At 46.5% G+C, this 22,729-nt stretch overlaps 1 protein-coding gene across 2 annotated transcripts in view; it reads right to left on the reverse strand.

Annotated features, from left to right (window-relative positions):
* SHISA5 (shisa family member 5) overlaps positions 1-12,525 on the reverse strand; it is a 187,624-nt gene extending 175,099 nt beyond the window's left edge. For both annotated transcript variants that reach the window (XM_030208083.1, XM_030208082.1), the window contains exon 1: positions 12,405-12,525. In XM_030208083.1, the coding sequence (XP_030063943.1) occupies positions 12,405-12,450 (46 nt within the window). In that variant the 5' untranslated portion in view covers positions 12,451-12,525. The remainder of the gene's footprint in view (positions 1-12,404) is intronic.
* Positions 12,526-22,729: the final 10,204 nt, after the last annotated feature.

Raw genomic sequence — 22,729 nt, forward strand, 5'->3', positions numbered from 1 at the left:
ACGAGGAAAATTTGATCCGTTGCATGCATCAAAGGGCTTTTACCGAGGAAGCCAGCAGCTAACGAAAACGGAATGGAGATGAGCAATTAGTGTGAAAACCCCATTGAAACGACATGCACTAACCTTTTCCGATTGCCTTTACGCAGGAAAAATGCAGGAAATCTAACGAGAGGTCTGGACCTCTCGTTAGGACAGCTCTGTGCCAGGAAAAATCAGTAAGTGAAAAAATAAACAAACTTTGAGCCAATCCCAGCGCATTAGCAGAGCTAAAAGCGCTGTGATTGGTCCAAAGGACGTCAGAAAACACATCAAATAAAAAAAATAAAAAAAGGATCGGGAGGGGGCAAGGGCGCTCATCAGGAGCGTCCTGTATGGACGGCCTTGCCCCCCCCCCCCCCCGCTGCTCCCCACTTTCTGCCCCTCCCCCCCCCCCCGAAAAAGCAAAATGCTAGCTGCCCCGGTCCCCCTCCCTTCCTGTTCCTGTGTTCTGCAGAGCTAACTCCGCCTCCCGTCATTCTTCTGCCCCGTGCCCCCCCTGAGGTCGACTACGCCGCTCCCCCCCTCCACCGAGACCCCCCTCCCTATTAACGACCCGAGCAGCGCCTCTCACCTCTTTCTGAAGCGCTGCACGGGCAGGAAGATCTATTGTGTTGGTTGTAGAGTCTCCATGACGTCTCTTCTTCCCTGGCCTAGGCCCCGCCTCCTTCTGGCGATCCCCGGGCGGAACTAGGTCAAGGCTGACTGAGGCGCGCCGCGCGGGGCCCCCCTAAGCGCGGGGCCCTATGCGGCCGCCTCGATCGCCTCAGCCTAAGACCGGCCCTGACCACATGTGATACTGCGAGCGAGGGTTGGAGGATGGGCCTTCACAATAATACAGCCAGACAAGCTTGTGAACATGAAAATAAGTGATTAACTTAAATCTGAGGCCTGTTACTTCACAGGCCAAGGAACAAAAGTAAAGTTTCTTATCTTCAGAGGGGGAAAAAGTCAGCATAGGCCAGTGGCTAGCATGGCCCAAAACACAGTCTATGGCCTGTGACTGCCACAACCCAAACAGTTTGTAATTTCTCTCTTTGAATATCCAGGTCTGGCTCCAGCCAGACCTCAGAACAAGGCTCACAAGTCTTCAAATAAAATTGGCTTACCTCAGCCAGGTCACAGCAGCTAACAGTATTCAGTAAAGGTGTATGCTAGGGCTTCAGTTCTTCCTTCCCTGGGCCTCCTTAACATTAGTACATAAGTACATAAGTAGTGCCATACTGGGAAAGACCAAAGGTCCATCTAGCCCAGCATCCTGTCACCGACAGTGGCCAATCCAGGTCAAGGGCACCTGGCACGCTTCCCAAACGTAAAAACATTCCAGACAAGTTATACCTAAAAATGCGGAATTTTTCCAAGTCCATTTAATAGCGGTCTATGGACTTGTCCTTTAGGAATCTATCTAACCCCTTTTTAAACTCCGTCAAGCTAACCGCCCGTACCACGTTCTCCGGCAACGAATTCCAGAGTCTAATTACACGTTGGGTGAAGAAAAATTTTCTCCGATTCGTTTTAAATTTACCACACTGTAGCTTCAACTCATGCCCTCTAGTCCTAGTATTTTTGGATAGCGTGAACAGTCGCTTCACATCCACCCGATCCATTACTCTGGCCCTGCCTTTTATACGTCCTCATTCTGACTCCACCCCTCTAATCTCTCTTCCTCCCTGGGCTGGACCAGCGGTTTCAAGGTGGCTGAGACTGAGGGACTATACTTAAGGGTGAGGGCCAGTGTTCTGTATACCCCCTCACACCATTCAAATGTGCATTCTGAGCAATGAATAACCGTTTCCAAGCAATGCAGACTGTAGACCCTCACACACCATTCAAATGTGCATTCTGAGCAATGAATAGCCACTTGTGCTGGATTCTTTCCCCCATTCTCTCTTGCCTTCTCTTGCAGTAGAGGCAGCTGAGCTCCGAGGTGTAGGAGATCATGGAAAATTCAAGGAAATCAATCCTTTTTTGCCTCTCCCCCCCCCCCCCCCCACAAAGTTGTGATCCTTTAAAAGTTTGAAGACAAAAAAAAGCTGCACACGGCTTTCATACATGCAGCTTGTATGTGTGTATGAAAGTTATGGAACACTATTCTGGGCATGTGCATAACAGCCACGCATAGTGATTGGCTGCCCCACACATGCACTGGCTTGAGCTGCACAGCAAAAGTCTGTGCAGCTCATCTGCATGCAATTTTTGTTTTTGCAAATTGCTCAGATGATATGATAATCAGAACAATGTTCTTCTTCTGATCTGCACCTCTTGTTGGGGGAAGGTAGGAATTTTGTGGATGCAGAGAATGTTTACACCATAAGAACTGTCATATTGTGTCAGACCAAAGGTCTGGAAGGGTCATGTATGCAAGCATTGTCCATCAGGAGAGTCCCAACTGAAAGGTTGAGAACCACTGCTCTAAACTGTGCATAATTTTTTTTTTTTTAAAAAGACTACTGCTCAGAAATTTCACACTGTCTTCTCCCCCGTCTCAGGCCACGATCCAGTATCTCTCCCTCCGCTCCCCTCCCTTGTCTACCTAACTTGTCCTGCTTCTAGGTCAATGGCTAAAGCAGCAATTCCCACACCACTTGAGTAAGACTCTTCTGACAATTTCCCCTTTCCATGTAGGCTAGACGGCTGCAGACAGCTGCTGTGCAACTAGGATTTACAAGAACTGTGCTGAATCTTTCAAGTACATTTTCTGCTGCCTGTGCTCAAGGACTGAGTAGAAGTTAACAAAGAATGATGGGAGAGGGCAAGATTTGGAGAAGCAAAGCACCTCTTAATCCTGCTCCCCCCCCCCCCCCAAGTCAGGACCAGTTCTAAGGTAGACCCACCCAGCCCTAGGCTCATGATTCTGGAAACATAGCAACTGCCTAGTGCCATTTGTGGTCAGAATAGAAATAGTCAAAAGTGGAAAAAAACATATACTCCACTATATTTAGTCTTGTCTGATTTAAGTAGGGTGGTTCAGGGTCTATGGGGGCATTTTTATTGCCAGATTATAGATTGGTTTGTTGATATTGCCATTTGAAAATCAACATACTCTAGAACAAAAGTTCTCAATCTATATATATAAAAGGCAACCCCAACGTTCTATGAAGCCTCCAGCCGGAAGTGTGAAGCGCCAGAGATATCCGGTTTCCCCAATCCCCATGAGTGAAGGAAAACAGCACAGCACGAAATCCCTCTCTCTGTAACAGTGAAGGACTCAGAGGGGGGAGGAGAGAGATGCCCTCACTCTCTCTGTAACACAAACACAGCACAGCAGGAAACTTAACACTGAAGGACTGGACTCGGAGGGGGGAGGGGGAGGGAGAGAGGGCAGGGACACTCCCACATGCACACTCTGAAGAAAACCTTGCTAGCCCCCCCCCCCCCCCCCCCCCCGTTTCATTTGCATCAGAAACGGGGCTTTTTTACTAGTGTTCATATATATACCATACCAAACACTACAATTTGCAGCTGAATTAAAAACCCTACATATTACTTCACTGTTGCCAACAATGATGCAAGGGAAATACATACATAAGGAGGCCTACATTTCCAGTAGGGACTAGTTATGAAATTTTCACATGCATGACTTCCTTGTTTTTAACTCTCCTCTCCGCATGCATGGTTGTTAAGAAAAGCACAAGTGTATTGTTTCAAATTTTTGATGACACACTGGTTGAGAGCTACTGCTCTCCCACAACTTCAACACAGTTTCCTAGTGGGTTCGATAGGCCAGGCTGGGCTTAACGATTCAGGCTGTGGCAACTAGAAATCACTCTCTTGGTAATATATCTAAAACTGATTCTTGTTCAATTACTTTCACTTACTGAACAACAATAACCCATTTTGGTTTGAAAGTAGATAAATATAGAAAAACAAATTAAAATTAAATCAGTGCACAGAATGAAATTAAAGCCTTTAATACCATTGCAGAAATTATTTCTGCTGATTTCCCCAGAACTGAATATGACTAGTTATCCTAACTAAGGAGCATGCATAGATATCATTTAAACTCTGAGAACAAACATAGTTCATCTGGAGAGCAACCGAGATATACTAATTTTTTTATGTTTTCACTTTCATTTACTGTCTTAAGCAATGGATGTACTGATTTATTTCTCTATACTTGTCAAATACTGAATTAACCAAGTTAATTATATTTAGTATATCATTTGAGATAACTATTCATAAAACAAAGCACACATTTTGGAGAATATATTTTAATCTGCTTTGTCCTATTATGGTTGGGTACTACGACACCACCACAGCTGATTAAGAATTAAGGGTCACCACTTCTCTTTCACATAAGAACAAAAAAAAAATTTTTTTCACAAAATAGAAAATCATATATAAAATTCCATCATTTTTATATTTCTTGAATTACAAGCGAACATGAATTGCTTTCATGAACAGAAGTCTCCTTGCTGATGTACAGAAAAACGGGTCACTGAACAAGCTGTAGAGACCTCTTACAGGCATAAGCATTGCTACAATATGGCAAGTGCCACCTCAAAAAAACCCACAAAAAAACAGCTGGCCACCCCAGTTCATGCCAATCCCCTTTCCCTCATGCTGCTGTGTCTCTGAAGTCAGACTCCAGGCAGCAAGAAGAAAGCTATCAGGTACATCACCGTGACCAGTGCTAACTTCCGCAAAAAGGAGCTTCCAGCCCATCCGCTTCGTGGAGGCCCTGTTGGTACTGCCCCTCTGACACATGCGTGTCAGAGGAAAGAACTAACACGAGGAGTCTTCCAGCCCACATGCTCGTGAAGATAACTGTGGAAGTTAGTACCAGGCCCGCCACCGTGATCAGCGCTTTCTTATTGCTGCCAGAGACCCAGCATGGCAATGCAGGTGGTGGCACAGGAAGGGAGGTTCAAGGAGAAATGTTGGACTTGGGGGCAGAAGGAAGGAAGAGAGCAGACAATGGACTGAGGGAGGTGGATGGGTAGGAGGGAGGGAAGAGAACAGGGGAAGCTGAGCGAGGAGAAATACTGGATATGGGTGGAAAGAAAGGGAAAAGAGAAGAAGAAAATGCACACAGATGAAGAGGAGGAAAGGTGAACTGATGAAAAAGGGAAGAAATGCACATGAATTGAAGGGAAGAGAGGAAGGAGGAGAGAAGATACACACTGACAGAGAGGAGAGGAAAGACAAGGAGATGCACATGAACGAAAGGAAAGAGGAAGGATATGCATATGGATGGAGAAGGGAAGGGAAAAGACAGGAACAGCTGCACATGGATGGGACTTGTGTTCTCTGAATTTGTGGTTTTGGCAACTTCCACCCTTTTGGCTTCTGCTTGCTACTTCCCTTTGGAAGGTTTTGTGTTCTTTGGGGGGGGGGGGGGGTTGCTGAAAATGGACAAAAGCCAGATCTTCCAGATCTGCTTCTTTGATCCACTCTGTATCTCCTCCAATCAAGTTTGCAGAGGATCCGGCTCTTACTTATGAACTGCCCTGGATCCTCTGCTGCCTTGGACATGGGGCTCCAACTTGCCCTGCTTTGCCCAAGATTCCATCTGGCCTGTGTCTTTACCTTTGTGGGGGGTGTAGGGGTATTTACCTGAGATCTCACCCTTGCTGGTCTTGGCCTACACAAGCCTGAACCATTCTTATAACAATACAGATTCTGCAACCTGTGACCTGAATACATCTGTAACTAGCAGAATCCAGCTTTCTTGCAAAGGAAAAGTACTGCTGAGCATTGCAAGGTTACTTCCAAGGACATATTGTTTGTTGCAAACTAGCCCCATTATCTTCTGGGAACATTGGAGTTTGCATGCCATCTATAACAAAGGGTCTCTTCTTGACCATGAAGCTGGCTGGGCATTATGTCATCATATGTGATTGGTCCACAGGTATCATCTGACCACTTGGATACCAAAGGTTTGGACTGAAAAAAGTTCAGTTAGTCGGAGACCACCAGGAAGAAGTTGGAAGAAGCCCAGAAGAGCGACACACCGGAAGATTTGCAGGTGAACAGAAAGCTCTAAAGAGAGCAAGAGACTTTTTTCCTAATACCAGTGAACTGCATGCTGTGATAAATAAGAGGCTGTCCTAGCCGGGGCAGGCCACTAGATGGCGCTGTTCCCCTAAAAATGTCCAGGATGTCCGGGGTAGGCCACTAGAAGGCGCTAGGAGAATAGGTGGAGGTCACTAGGACCGGGGAGAGCCCTGGGAGGTCCACAGGTGTAGGAGGTTATGGGCTGGGTCCTGTGTAGCTAAGTAACCACTTTATACCCCACCTGAGAGGTGAAAGAAAAAGAGGAGAGCTGGTAGCTGAAGCGGGAGAATCCCCCCTGGAAAGAACTGGCTAAACCCTATGGACTTGTGGTGGACTGTGTGCTCAAGGAAGAAAAACAGGCTGGGGTAAGAAGTCCCTAAAGCATCAGTGTTGGACTGTGTAGCCTCAGTACTTAGAGGAACGGTGTGTTCAAAGAAAGGACTGCGAGTCTAAAGAAAGAAAGGACTGGGTGTCCAAGGAAGGAAGGACTGGGTGTCCAAAGAAGAAGTAGGGCTGTGTGTCCCAGTACTGAGAAGCAGGCTGCAAAGCCTGGGGTTAGAAGTCCCCAAAGTATTCAGGTTAATGCTGAGCCCAGGAATCTGTGTGGGGAGGCTCAGTGTGAAGATATGTAAATGTATAAAGTATTTAAGCTAGAAAAACTGTGCCCAGGGGCTGGAATAAAGAATTGCCTGAATATGCTGTTGGTAAGACCTGTTTAATTTTGCCTCTGGAGAACCAGGTCACCCTGAGCATGAAAGGATAACATGCTAATCTGCATACAATTTGCATACTGAGAACCAGCTCATCCTGAGTGAGAAAAGGGCCCAGGAGCTTGAGGTTGGATTGTTCAGGATGCTGGGAACAGACTGTTTGTAGTTCTGTTCAGAGGCCACAGGCCAGTGGGGCCTGCTGGAGAGTGGGTGCGGAAGCCTCATCTTCTCAATGCCTTATAACAAACTCAGTGTTAGCTCACCCACCACAAGGCCCTACAGAAAACTGTGTAATCTACCTTCAGAGAATCAATTCTTGGACCTATTCCTGGACTGACTCACTGAGACTTCAGCTCAAGTCAGAGGAAAAATCTGCTTCTCTACCATCAGGAGTCTTTAACAGACAGCAAGATGAGATCAGGATTTATTACCTATAGATGGTGAAAATTAGTCGTCTGAGAAAGATAGGTTTATGGCAGGACGTTTGGTCTGTGTATTCAGCTGATAACTGTATTTGCATAAGATATGTGATAAGTTCTTATAACAATCATTAGGAATTTATGATTGTACTGGGTCACTCCTTAGTTAGTGCATTAGGATAATCAGATGATAATATATTTGGTGATAATCTAATTTTATAGCAAGTTATTTTTTTTGTATTTTGCTTGGCACTTTGCTTCACAACTATTTATATATTTTCTACCTAATAAATAACTATATATAATATATATTCTAAACACTAAAATTAAAATAAAATTATTTTTCTACCTTTGTCTAGTAATTTTGTTTTTCTGATCATGCTTGTCCCAGTCTCTGTTTCTGTCTGTGCTCTTAACTCAGTTTCCAGGGGTCACACATTCAGAGCAGGGAGAACCCCTCTTCAAATGCAGGCAGAAATGAACCTGCAATCCCAAGTATCTAGATTCTGCATGCAGCACAATACCAGGAAAACAGTTTTCTCTTGTACAGTGCAAAATAAAGACAGCAGATGTAAACTCTGAAATTGAACATATTCTAAACACTAAAATGAAAATAAAATTATTTTTCTACCTTTGTCTAGTAATTTTGTTTTTCTGATCATGCTTGTCCCAGTCTCTGGTTCTGTTTCTGTCTGTGCTCTTAACTCAGTTTCCAGGGCTTCCTGTCCATTTGCTATTTTTTTCTCTCCCTTTCTTCTACACTTCCTGCTCTTTGTGTACCTTTACTGGCACTTATCTTTCACATTCAGCTTTCTTCGATTTTTCTGTCAGTTTCTCATTTCTGATTTTCTATCTGTTTTCTTCACTCCATTTGTGTGCAGCATATCCTTACTCTTTCCTTCCCTTCTCTTCCATCCGTGTGCATTTGTATTCATCAGAACTGGTTAAAAGCCAGATACTCCAGATCTGCTCTACACCTTCTGCAAAGGATCCAACTGTTATGTGCTGCCCCTGGACATGGGGCTCCAACTTGCCTTGTTCTGAATCCTCTGCTGCCTTGGTCTGACCTGGATCCTGTGCTACCTTGGCCATATCTTGTGGCTTCCCTGCTGGATTCTCCACTGTTGCCCCGGATCCAGTGTTTTTTTTTTCTTAAACATTAAAGTTGGTTCTGGGTGTCTCTGTATCCAACTTTAATAGTAAGACCCCACCCCCCCATAGGGATCTTAGAGGTACTTATATCAGAGAACATTACAAGATAGCAATACTCTGGACTCTTGTCTAGGGGGTGTACCTCTGAAGCCCACTGACATGCTAGCTGTGTGAGGCAATGAACAATGCCACAGGTGGAATATGTTCAATTTCAGAGTGAGAGCCGTTCTTCTTCTTCTCTGAGTAGGGTAAGGGACTGTTCTGTGGTGTGTGCTGTGTGCTCTGTCTCTTCTGGCTAGCTTGCCGACTGTGTGTGTGAGGCTGGGGATGGAAGAGTTCAACCTCCGCGGCACTGGCTGTTTGCAGAAGCTATCAAACAAAATCCCCCCAGCATTGTTCACAGATCTGCAGGCAGGAGAAGAAAGACAGGGAGGAGGGAAGAAGACAGGGAGCCCAGAACCACCCACTGCTTAGCAAACAACCCAACAGTTCCACTGGCTTATTCCAATCTGTTGGCACAGGGGCTTGGTTTATGTTTGGTTTTTTAAAAATCTTTTCAGTTCCTTTTAAATGGCCACCTGGGCAGATTTCAGAGACAGCTCCCCCCTGGTTCTCGCCAACAAGCAGAGAGCTAATCATGCATGCTGTGTTAGGGGAGGGGGTGGGGATTACAGACGTATGCACTCTTTTTTTCAGCCCATACATTTTAAAAAGGGGACATGCAGGAAATAAAATTCACTGCGTGGTGGGAGACCCAGAGAGGAGGGGGGCAGGGAAGCAAGACAGGAAAGTTAAAGAAAACAGGAGATGGGTTAACTTGTTCCTATCTAGTCCATTATACGGACTTTAGTTCATCCAAAACAATAGCAAATGCTAAAGCAATAGCAAAAGATTATTAAAAAATAGTATAAAAGGCCCGTTTCGGTAGGCAATGAAACGGGCGCTACCAAGGTATTTCCCCCTCCCACCCTGTCTCCAGACCCCCCTCCCTCCCTGCTCCCAAATTCCAGCCTCCCTCCCAGACTCCCCTCCCTCCCTTGCTTCCTTCCTTCTGAGTTCCAGACCCCCCTCTCTCCCTCTCTCCCTTCCTTCCTTCCTTATTTGTGAGTTGCAGACTCCCCCTCCCTCCCTACCAGTTCAAGGCCCCCTAACGCCTGTCCCTCCCTCCCAGTTCAAGGCCCCCTCACGCCCCTCCCACCGAGTTCCAGATTCCCCCCCTCCCTCCGATTTCAACACCCCTCTCGGCATTACTGACCCCTTTACCCCCCGTGCCGCGACCCTGTTGACTCCCCTCTTCCCGCAGAAAACCCTCCCCCTTCGCCGTCGCGTACCTGTGCTGACGACAGCCACATTTCTCTTCTTCTCTGCGCCGGCGATTGATGTTGTTCGGGTGGTGGATAGGTCCGTTATGTATCTGAGCAATGCGATTCGACGTCATGACGATCGGGCGCTAGCAAAGTAATCCCCCACCCTCCCTCCTTCTCTCTCTCCGACGGTGAGTTGGCGAGTGTGACGCGAGGGCGGGGCACACACTCCTGGGCAAAAGCGATCTACACAACTACAGAAGTTCCGACTTCATTAGAACGTTGGAGGTGCGTTTTATATAGAGAGATAAATGTGTGGTCCATCTGTAAAAAGTCTAAAGCTGTTCCAATTGGATAGGCATTAGGAGATGGCATGGGAATTTTGAGGGATGCTCATCTTGGCACTGGTAGGTATGAGTGGGGGTATGTTGATGGGTTGGGGGAATGAGTGAAGGTGTGAAATGGATATGAGAAGAGGGGCAAAAAAGGGGGATGAGGTTTGGGAGAAGTTTGAGATATAATGTGAATGACCTGGAAGACTGGAGAAGATGAGAGGCACTGAAAAGGGATGGGGTACTGGAGAGGGGTATGGCAGGAAGGGAATGGGTCTCTGAAGGGGTTGTGTGAGGGTGAAAATGGTGTTAAAAAGATGGTGGAAGAAGGCAGTAGGACATGGGGTATAGGGTACAAAATAAGAATGGCCTGGAGGCAAACGAAGAAATGAGAGACAGGGATGGAGATGGAGCTGATGAGAGAATGAGGGGCAGTGGAGGGTAGCTGAGGGCTAACAGATGGGAATGGGAGAGTACGGAAGTGGGTGAAAGATGAAGAGGGGGATAGGAGACTGGAAAAGCACAGGGATAGAGGGGGCAATGGGAGGGAGATGGGGAAAGCCAGTAGGTAGATGAAAACTGAAAAGAAGACTAAAGGACGAAGGTGAGAGAAAGGGATAATGAGAGTAAAATCAAATGGGTGGACAAATGCAGAGAATAGAAAAGCAGGGGGGAAAAAAAACATAAAACAAAAGATCAGTGCCAAACAGATGTAGAGAGTGAAAGGAAGACAAGAGGCGAGAGAAGAAATGGAAAGGCCAACCCAGAAAATAATTTAGAAGACTGACACATGAAAAGAGGTAAGAGACTGGGACCAACCTAATTGTAGAAATAAAATGCCCAGACAACAAATGTAGAAAAGAAAACAATAATATTTATTTAATACTTTTTAAGGACTGAGATGTGCCTGCTTTGTGAAATCTATATATTTTTTCTATTTTTATTTTGCAAAGTATAGGAGAAAATATATTTCTGTTTCTCTTTTACTAGTACTTTACTACTTATAGTGTCTGGCTTTCTTGAGCCAGGTGTGAAGGGGGATGATCTCCATTTCAGCTTTCCTCCTGACGTGTCCATGTCTGCATGTTTTTTTTTAATGTTCCCTATTCTGTATCAGATGAGCATCTGTCCATATCCTCAACTGAGGTGAAGGATTCTGTTAGCATGTAGTGTCTGTCTAGAAATCTATGACAGTCCAGCTTGTTCCAGTTTCCCAGTAGCAGGTATATTGGTATTCTAGGGCCCAGTGTAATATTTACAGCACTGTCTTTTCATAGATGGGTTAGGGCTGTTATGGTTTGGTAAGTTTGGTGCTCTAGGACTCAGTGTAATATTTATATAGCACTGTTTTTCATAGGTGGGTTAGGGCTGTTTACAGTGTGGTAAGTTTTCTGTAAATGCTTTAAGTGTCTTTTTGCAGGGTTTTGTGTTATTTCACAGTGTCTGGCCCTATTTGAAAATAGGCTCTGGGCCTTTGGCAGCCCTTGTCACCCAAATTAAAAATGCTTCAGACTAATGGTCTCCACATCCTGTAGTCACCACACAAACAAAAGCCCATCTGATTTAAAGTGTCTAGCAGTGGAAGGAGTATATATGCAGTTTCTGAGGTGATGATCACAATCTGAATATTTTTAATTGCAGTTAAGAAGACAGGCTGCCTGCTCCTGCCAGTCACAAGACCTCTGCTGGATCCAGCCTCCTGATGTAACTTCCTGTTTCCTCATAGGCACTAGGGGCCGGAGGATGCAGCAGAGGTAACCTGTGTTAATCACTGATGGCCACAGCCACCACACCTGAGCAAAAACATCAGCCCACCACCTGACTGACACTGATTGGCGCCTATTTTAGAAAATTCTGCTCCCTCTGACGTCAAAACCTGGCTACACCTCTGCTGCAGCCCCTTCAATAAACCTCCCACTACCCCACCAGGATGTACAAAAATGTCATTTTGGCCTACCACCCTACGTAATCGCTTGCTCTCCTGTTACCACCCCAAATATTTCTGTCTAGAAACGCCACTGCTTATAGGAAGAGGTAGTGGAGAAGGTTATCTATATCTGTGACTAGCTATTACAAGTTGTCACCTCCAACATGTTTGCAGGCACTGCAAAGCAGAAACTACCAGGACAAGCGAATAGAACGCTGCTAGTTTGGCTTTGGCTTGACAAAAGAAAGGAAACAGGAAAACATCAAGAACAAGAAAACAGAACCTTCTACGACGTCGCAGAGGCACCAAACCAGAAGTGACTTAACGCGTGGTTATAAGGTTTTAAAAGAGTCCTTATATGTTTACAAAGTCTGCTGACTATATAACAGATTCTTCTCAAGACCAATGGCCAAAAAAACTGTTTCCCACCACCATGCAAATCCGGGCCGGGGTGCTATGATAAGTGGTTAGACAAAGGCCCCTCCCCCTAGCTCTTAGCACTGCAGAGAGCCCACTTTTATACTCACCGGGCCCGACCAACGAGACCACCAACAGCAGGAACGCAAGAGCCATGGGGAGCGCTATATGTGGATCAGAACCGAGAGCTCCACGCAGGCTACGTCTCTATGCGAACTAGCACCACATCAGACTCACGCCCCTTGTTGTGTCGTCAGCGCGCCTCGGCGCCCTGCTCTTTACTCCTCCCACGCAGGCTTAATGTCGCTTGAAGGTTTAATCGAGTCGGTGGCTCGTGCCCTCTAGGGTGCAGAGCGGCTCTAGTCTAAAGGGAAGTGAAACAGCTGTTGTTGCTCTTCTCGCTGTCTCAATAGTAACATAACATAGTAGATGACGGCAGAAAAAGACCTGCACGGTCCATCCAGTCTGCCCAACAAGACAACTCATATGTGCTACTTTTTGTGTATACCCTACGTTGATTTGTACTTGTGCTCTTCGGGGCACAGACCGTATAAGTCTGCCCAGCGCTATAAAAAGTATTCAAAATGGTTTGAATGGAGAGCTTTAACAAGATGGTCACCTTGTTCCGGAAAGGAAAGCACAAATGCTACAAGAAAGGAGTTAGGTTGATGTTTATTTTGGGGTTGGTTTTTGTTTTTGCTTTTTTGGGGAAGCGAATGTACAAACGTGTCTACCACATGCCGCGTTTCAACACAAGATTGTGAAAGCTGAATTAACTTTCATTTAGCTTAATGAATAAATATTTAACTTTTTTTTTCATCTACTGTATTGTTTTATTAATCATTTATGATTTATATTTTTGTGAACTGTTGTAGTGGAAAAGTAGATGAAGAAAAACGTGATTTAAAAAAAAATAATAAATCCAAGCTCAAGGCCAGTTATCTATTCGTTTTGGATTTCACTTATGTCTTTTACTTGACAGCTCAAGGTGTGGTACATTTAGAGAAAGCAGATCTTTCCCTCTCCTTAGGCGCCTCACAATCTGAACTTGTGTTTAAGGCAAAGAGAGAAGTGATACCAAGTTCATTATTTCATAAGGAGCATCAGTGAGATATCAACCTTGCTTTTCTAGCCTGTAAGGCTACAGAGTTGGCCCAGTAGCCTAGTGGTTAGTGCAGTGGACTTTGATCCTGGGGAACTGAGTTTGATTCCCACTGCAGCTCCTTGTGACTCTGGGCAAGTCACTTAACCCTCCATTGCCCCTGGTACTTTGAATGTAGTTGCAAAAACCTCAGAAAGGTGGTATATCAAGTCCCATTTCCCTTTCCCTTTCAGTAAACACAACTCTGGAGGCAGTGCCAGCAGAACAGGGCACCAAAAATTAGTGGGGTACTATTATTGAGCACATATGAGGAGAAGGGGGAGGGGAGGGAGAAAAGATGCCAGATGCCAGACTACAGGTGCTCCTTGGAGCTGTGGGGCCTAGTTTGGTCCTCCCTTATAGGCCCTACATGGCTTCTACAGTTCTACTGGCAGCAGAAAGTTTGAAAAGGCAGCCATGCTGAGCAGGACTCAGGAGCAAGTGAAGATGGCTCTTGCCCATATGCTCCCTTAGACCACCAGGGCAGGGATTGGGATGGGGAGGATCAGAAGGGGGGGGGGGGTTTATGCTGTTCTAGGGGGTGGGAGGGGGGATCAAAATTGTGGCAGGGGTTGGGACCTTGCCAGAAACCTGTATGTGGGTTCTGGCCAATATTCAGCTGGGAATGTACTTTGTGCACATGCACACATTCCTATATAATTCTCACCTCCAACATTCTAATGTGCCTGGTATCGTGGCTCTCTCGGAGGTGGTCTGCTAGGCAGTTTAGAATGCACTGACGTCAGCGATGTCACTGACAGCTGATTCCAAGGCAAGGGGAGGAGTTCCCTACTCCTCACCCTGCCTGGGAAACAGCTGTCAGTGCCCCCCCCCCCTCGGCGCAACACCCAAGCCCCTCCGCCCCGGCGCAGCACCCAAGCCCTTACCCCCCCTCGATGCATTACCCAAGACCCTCCATCTGGCATTGGCTGTCGTCACTGCAGCCGCTCCTCCTCTCCCCTCCACGTCACTGCCCCTGCAGGAAGACCCCGGAGGAGCGCAGCGACGTCAGAGGGGAGAGGAGGAGCGGCTGCAGAGATGACAGCCAATGCCAGATGGCTGTCTACGGAGCCGTGTTTCAGGTTTAAAATCTTTTTTTGGCTTTTTTCTTTTTGTACCGGCCACTGCTGCTCAACAGGAGACGCAGCAGCAGCCAGAAAGCGTTAGTATTGGCGGCTGCGGGTGGTGAGGGGGTTGATGTGCCCGGGGGGGTAGGGGCTTGGGTGATGTGCTGGGGCGGTAGGGGTTTGGGTGATGCGCCGAGGGGGGAGGGGAGGGTCGCTGGACATGGGTGGCTGGAGGGGGAGAGGAGGGTCGCTGGACATGGATGGCTGCAGGGGGGGCAGGGAAGAGGGAGGTGGGGAGGGGGTCCTGAGATCAGATGGGTGGCTGCAGGGGAGGGCAGGAGAGACAGAAGGGACACTGCAGGGGGGGCAGGGGGAGAGGAGGGTCACTGGACATGGGTGGCTGCAGGGGGGGTAGGGGAGAGAGGTGGGTCGCTGGACGTGGGTGGCTATGGGGGGGGCAAGGGGAAAGGAGAGGAGGGTCGTTGGACATGGGTGGCTGCAGGGGGGCAGGGGAGAGGAGGGTCGCTAGACATGGGTAGCTGCAGGTGGAGAGGAGGGTTGCTGGACATGGGTGGCTGCAGGGGGGGCAGGGGAAGAGGAGAGTCGCTGGACGTGGGTGGCTGCAGGGGGAGCAGGGGAGAGAGGAGGGCCACTGCACATGTGTGGCTGCAGGGGCAGAGGAGGGTTGGTGGGGAGGGGGTCCTGAGACCAGATGGGTGGCTGCAGGGGGGGCAGGGGAGACAGGAAGGACGCTGCAGGGGAGGGATTACCTTGCTAGCGCCCGTTTCATTGCCTACCGAAACGGGCCTTTTATACTAGTATTTTATAATATACATGCATAAATTGTTCATGTCTGCTTTAATTTCTCCCCTGAGCACACTTACATAAGTACATAAGTAATGCCATACTGGGAAAAGACCTAGGGTCCATCGAGCCCAGCATCCTGTCCACGACAGCAGCCAATCCAGGCCAAGGGCACCTGGCAAGCTTCCCAAATGTACAAACATTCTATATATGTTATTCCTGGAATTGTGGATTTTTCCCAAGTCTATTTAGTAGCGGTTTATGGACTTTTCTTTAGGAAACCGTCTAACCCCTTTTTAAACTCTGCTAAGCTAACCCCCTTCACCATGTTCTCCGGCAACAAATTCCAGATACGCGTTGGGTGAAGAAACATTTTCTCCGATTTGTTTTAAATTTACTACACTGTAGTTTCATCGCATGCCCCCTAGTCCTAGTATTTTTGGAAAGCGTGAACAGACGCTTCACATCCACCTGTTCCACTCCACTCATTATTTTATATACCTCTATCATGTCTCCCCTCCCCTCCCCTTACTGTAAAAGTATGTGCTGGCTTGCACTGAGGGTACTTTTATGCATAACTTAATTTTATAAGAGGCCTAGTCCATGTATATATAAGTGTTTTATAGACAGAAAAACAAAATGGAGTAGCCTAGTGGTTAGTTCAGTGGACTTTGATCCTAGGGAACTGAGTTCGATTCCCACTGCAGCTCCTTCTGACTCTGGGCAAGTCATTTAACCCTCCATTGCCCAGGTACAAATAAGTACTTGTATATACTATATAAATTGCTTTGAATGTAGTTGCAAAAACCACAGAAAGGCAGTATATCAGTTCCCAATAATGGGGCAATTCTACAATTGGGTGCCTTCGTTTACACACCCCATGTCTGCGCATTAGGGGCCTATCCTATAACAGAAGCAGGGTTCGAAGGCTCTGTTATAGAACGCTAGCATAACCTGATATCAGCACACTTAACATTTAGGCATCTGCAGTTAACTTAGGGATAGAGCTGGCATAATTATGGACGCCTAAATGCAATGACATGTAACTTACAATACTCTGTAAGTTGTGTATGTATGTGAGCCCCACCCATGCTCTGCCTTCCTTGGAAATATGCTCTGTGTAAGTTAGGCACCTCGCTACTTCTAACCCGTGTAAGTGCACACATACCTGCATGAGTGCTAGTATTCAAGACATGTACCAAAACCTTTATTCACACTCTTATCACCTCGATCTTAGACTACTGCAACTTGCTTCTTACTGGTCTCCCACTAAGCCAACTCTCTCCTCTTCAATCCATTCACAATTCTGCTGCACAACTTATATTCCACCAGTGTAGCTATGCTCATATTAGCTCTCTCCTCAAGTCACTTCATTGGCTCCCCATCCATTTCCGCATACAATTCAAACTCCTCTTACTGACTTACAAGCACATTCACTCTGCAGCTCCTCAGTACCTCTACACTCTTATCTCTCCCTACACTCCTCCCCAGGAACTCCATTCATCAGGTAAGTCTCTCTTATCTATACCCTTCTCCTCCACTGCCAACTCCAGACTCCATTCCTTTTATCTTGCTCCATAGGTATGCACCAAATGCAAAGAAGCCCATGGGAATTGCATGGGCTTCTTCGTATTCTGCACACGCTTATTGGTAGCGCGCCTTAGTAAAAGGCTCCCTTAGTCTGTGACGCTGGCATGTCCTCTATATTAGAGAATGACATAGGGACAAAGTTTTTCCCCATCCCTGCCCCGCCCCGAAGGGCTCTGTCTCCATCTCCGCCCTGTTCCGACGGGCTCTGTTCCCATCCCTGCAGGCTCTGTCCTCATCTGCACAAGTCTCAAACACTTATGATTGTAAATTTAAATATTTTTGTTAAATTATAAAAAGGAACAATAACGTCATGCCCCCATCTGTACAGGACTGTAGTGAGTCCATGTGCCATCACCAAATAGCTGGTGATGGGCGGTCGACGAGCCACTGGAATCTTCACCCGGACCAACCACCGTTCCCCAAGAGTTAGGCCCTCAGGTTTGGGTGGTCAGCAGGACTTGAAGGGTCCTCCGGAGGGCAAACAGGTAGAAGGAGTTGAGAGGCAGAAATGAGAGATTCCCGGTGAGAACCGGTATGGAATAAAGGTGCAGGTGAGGTCAAGGTGAGGCAACACACAGATGGAATCAGTCCCAGGTAGCAATCAAGATGGGTAATGAGCAGAATGGAGTCAGATGCCAAGTTGTGGTCAGGACAATCAGTGGGCAAAATGACATCTGATTCCAGACAATGTTCAGGAGAAGCAGAGAGCAGAGCTGAGCCAGGTCCAAGTAGTGGTCAGGACAGTCAATGGACAGAGGGTAAAGAAGAAGGCAGACCGAGCAAGATGGACCTGTTGCTGAGGCCTCGAAGAGAGCACAGGGTCCAAAGATAAGGGAACATGTCTGTTGTCAGACCTCCACCCCAGCATCACTTGCGGCTGACGCATTGACCCAGAAGCATGCATGCACCAATGTGGGGAAGCATGTAGACTGGGGTGATGCTTTGTCAAGGTATGGTGATGTGACAAATATTCTGTACAACTGTTGTTTATAAAGCACAAATAGAAAATAATAATAACAATGAGCAACTATAATAACCCCCCCCCCCACACACACACACACACACTATCTACCCTTCCAGCCCCAACAATAGCTGACTTCTACTATCCCACGGAACGCTAATTCACCCAGGGGTACAAATTACAACCCACTCTGTATGCCCTAGTGGGGGAGAAATATGCCCTATGAAGCACTGTTATGATTTTTTAATCTGTGGATGAATAATAAGCATCAACAATCTCAGGATTCAGTCTAGCTCTCCTGTGTTCCAGAGTCCTTCCCACAATAGAAAATGTTCTCTCAGAAGACGTGCTGGTAGCAGAAATGCACAGGATCCCCAGTGCAAGTTTTGCCAGTTTTGGCCAGCACTTCTGCTTGTTTTTCCAAAACATCGAAACATTGTTGTCTGCATTAGAGAATGACACAGGGACGGGGGCAAAGTTTGTTCCTGACCCTGTGGGTTCTGTCCCTATCTCTGCCCTGTCCCTGCCCCATCCCTGCAGGCTTTGTCCCCATCCCATCCACGTGAGCTCTGTCCCTGTCCCCACGGTTAACAATGTGTCCTCATCCCCGTGTCATTCTGTATATTACAAGCTGCCATTACTACTACTGAGCAGAAGATGGACATGAGCTATTTCTCTTATATATTCTCCTCTCCATTCTGCTCCACTGCCCCACTTTGCTCAGTTCCCACTCACATTTCTATTCTGACTCCCTCCCCCTCCCCAACCACCTCCAATTATTTTTCCCTCTATTTATTCCTGCCTGGATTTTATATAATTATTCAAAATGACTTACATCAGTAGGAAATTATTATAGGTCAATTTTGCTACCTAAACATGATTTATTTATTTATTTGTTGCATTTGTATCCCACGTTTTCCCACCAATTTGCAGGTTCAATGTGGCTTACATTATTCCGTAATGGCGATCACCATTTCCGGATAGAGAAATACCAGTGGTATTGGATTTAGGTACATAAGTGGTAAAGTAGAATACACAGTGGTATTGCATTGAAGTTTCTAAAAGATAAAGTGAGTTATAAAATAAGTTAGACAATCAACTATAGAAAGTTCATTTCCGGTATATGAAATAAAGTGGTAGTGCGTTTTGCTTAAATTTCATTAGTAGCTCATAGGTTATCAGTCTAGTGTGCAGTTTTTGGTTTTGTCTAGTTCATGTAGAGTCTAGTCTAGTATTTAGGATGGATCATTACGGTATGCCTTTTTGAACAGGTTGATTTTCAGTAGTTTTCGGAAGATTGCTAGGTCGTGCGTTGTTTTTATGGCCATTGGTAGTGCGTTCCACAGTTGCGTGCTTATATAGGAGAAGCTGGATGCATATGTGGATTTATATTTCAGACCTTTGCAGCTGGGGTAATGGAGATAGATTCAAGAATGTGTGATGATTTTTGTGTGTTCCTAGTTGGCAAGTCTATGAGGTCTGACCTAGTTTATGTTTATTCCATGCTTGATATACCACTTTTCTGTAGTAACTAATTATAGGTCATTTAGACTGTGGCTGTTCAGTGTAGCATAGCTGCCTTTTTTTCCTGTTTTACTTCCTTGTTCTCAGTTGAGCCTCACCCTGTCAACCTATATATCAAATACTGGCTTAAGCATTTGTTCTTGTTTTTTTTTTTTAAAGTGGAATAAGCAAATGATTATACAGTACAAGTATGAAAATCCAGATGCCAGAAATCTATATCACCTGAGAATCCAGACCCTTTACAACTGTGACATCCAGACCGCCCAAGAATCCAGACCACAAGTGCTGTACACCTCCTCCCTCCCTCTCGCATAGTCCAGGCATCTCTACCTCCACTTCCGGCCAACCCTCAGTGTACATTTTCAGAAGTAAGCAATCTTCTCTGCTGCAGTGCCAGCCTTACTCACAGGCTGTCTCCGGCCTGCACTGGGTTTTTGCCTCTGACCCCTCCTGCCCTTCTGAAAACAGGAAGTTGCATCAGAAGGGGTGGGATGGGTCAGAGGAGAAAGGTCCAGTGCAGGCCATAGGCAGCCTTTGAGTAACTCTACCACTGGCGCTGCAACATGGAAGACTTACTTGCATCTGAAAAGGTACACCGGGGCGGGGAGTGAGAGAGAGCCATGGGCAAAGCCAGGAGGGGAGGGCGAGAACCAGACCGTGCAGGGGGAGGGGGGAAGGAGGAAGGCCTTGGGAACCTGGACCCCCTCCTTTGGTTTCAGGCTTCTGGGCCTCATCCTTTGGGCTCTGGCATTTTCTTAAGCTGCAGAGACAAAGATGGAGTGATGTTGAATGGGGGAGATGTTGGATGGGGAAGAGAGAGAGAGAGATGCTGGATGGAGAAGAGAGAGAGAGAGATAGAGAGAGAGGCTGTATGGAGGAAAGAGAGACACAGATATAGAGACAGATGGGATGATGGGGTGATACTGGATGGGGAGAAGAGAGATAGAGATGATGCTGGATGGAGGAAGAAAGACAGAGATGGGATGATGCTGGATGGGGAAGAGAGACATGCAGAGAGAGAGAGAGAGAGATTAGATGAAGTATTCTGTATTTGTTAATGAATAAATCAGCAACATTTGCCTATTCATCTCTTCTTCATTCTGCCTGAGAATCCAGAAATCTGGACTGACCCAATCCCTGAGCAGTCTGGACTTTTGGACTTGTACTATGGTGCTCGTTTTCAACTTTGTAAGTCTATGTGCTTTGAGAATGAACCTCAGTATATCATATGACTGTCTTGATGCTGGAAAATCTTGCTAGTAGCATGACACAGGATGGATGTGAAAATTTCAACATCCACCTCTGAGCCACCTTATGCATCATGCAGGAAGTGCAGTGAGAGTACATAATGAAGAGGGGCTTTCCCAGGCTTTTAGTATTGCAATCAGAATGCTTCATGGGACTTCAGGTTGCTGCACCAGGTGGATAGTAAGTTCAACGATCAAGATCAGATTGCTTTCAGTATCCAAAAAGTATGTAAAAATCATACAATGTGCCTTATATGTTATTGCAATTACAAAATGTCCCTGGCATCCCTTGTGTCACCCAATGCTCAGATCCCACTTGTGCATGTGCCTCTACACTGTCCAGCTCCCAGCTGGGTTTCTGCTTGCCTTACTGTGTCCCATAAGCTATTTCTAGGGACACTGAGGCTGATGCAAATGCATAGGCTCTATCATGAAACTTTTGCTCAACAAATAAGGCGACATGAAATGAGCATGCAAAATGTCAGTGCCTGAGTGGTGATTGGTTCAGGTACTGTCAGGAAGGCAACATTAAAACAAATTAGTTGCCAGTTGTCATCAGCCCTGATCTCCCTCCCCTCCTGCATGACCTAACCCTCCCTTCCCCCAATATTTAAAAATAAAATTGCTCCAGTAATCAACTGGACCCCCCTCCCTTCCCCCACTTCCAAAAAAATTCCCTTAGAGTCTAGTAGCCCCCCTCCTGACCCGAACCCTCCTCCTTTTCCATAATATATTTCTTAAGGGGTGAATGCATTACGGAGTTACGAGGGTGTCCAACAGATCTCTTGTCACCCCTTCTGACTATTTGGTTATGCTGTTTTTTTGTCATATTTTAGAAGACTACCATACATCCCCTGACGCAGCCTTGCTGGGCGAAACACGGCCTCTGTCGGGCTGATCTGAATATTTGGTCTTCATTCAATAAATTTATGTTTATTTTGTACCGATCTGCTTTGTTGTTTTTCCTTCTTGGAGCTTGCAGATCATCTGCCCTGTTGTTTTCTTGTATTCAATATGAATATTGTAAACTCCCAGGGGTCTCTCATGTGTGCTGAGGCCCTTTAGTGGCTCCTGTCTAGACTCACATGCTCTCCACCAGGGCTTACCACCTCTTGGCTTTCAGATAAAAACTCCAACAGGGCTCCACTACGGGTTCTTGTACACCTAGCCTCAAGGACTGGAGCTCCTCCTTCACTCAGGGTGACTGTTCCCCCAGTTATCACCGCTTCTGTGAATCCTTCCCTCCTATACCCTCTGGTAACCGGTCACACTTCTGGTACTCCGGCAGGGCCCCTTGACACCATCTTTGGGGAATATAGCGCTGGTTCCTCTGCTTTCACAAATATGCAATTTCACTCTAAATTGAATGCAAATCCACTTTATTAGTTCCAGTCTTGTAGGGAACAAGTTCTTTCAAGCTTATCCTTCAACTTGTTTCTGCTCCACTGAGCCCACTTATTTGGGAGACCTGGGTCTCAGTATAAAACAGCCACCACTCCTGGATAGGACTTTCTTCACTCTAACTCTATAGTCCTGTCCTCCACCCCACGGCTGTTAGTCAACTTCACATAATACACAGCGTCATTAATAACATGTCCACAGTCAGGTAAGTACCTCCTGGGTTTTTGAGGGAACCTTCTCTCAGCTACCAATTTTCCTCCAGCAGGTCTCTTCCTTCACTTTCTCCTGACTTCATTCATTCTAGGTCCCCCATCTCCTCTCTCTCTCTTGTCTTGGAGGGCGCTGGGCGCTCTTTTTAGGGTGGCTAATTATCCTCCCCACCTCTTTAGGCCCCTCCCCCTGGTTCCAGCAAGGTCCAGGCCCAGAACTCTCTCCAACTTTCCATCTCCTGAGAGTTCCCCCTGGTGGCCTCTTCAGGGAAGGGCAGGTCCTATACCATGAGCACCCCCTAGCTGTCCCTTCCGGTCATTACACTGGTGTACCCCTTTTGGCTCCCTCTAGTGACCAGATCAGGGCATTTTCCAGACTTTCGGTAGGAGAGCACCCTCTGGCGGCCTCCTTAGGGTAGGGCATTCACTGTGTTTATCACAATATGCATGAAATTAATTTGTATACACTGCCTCCATTATATGATCTGGTC

The sequence above is a fragment of the Microcaecilia unicolor genome, chromosome 6 (assembly GCF_901765095.1).
Source record: "Microcaecilia unicolor chromosome 6, aMicUni1.1, whole genome shotgun sequence".
Lineage (NCBI taxonomy): Eukaryota > Metazoa > Chordata > Amphibia > Gymnophiona > Siphonopidae > Microcaecilia > Microcaecilia unicolor.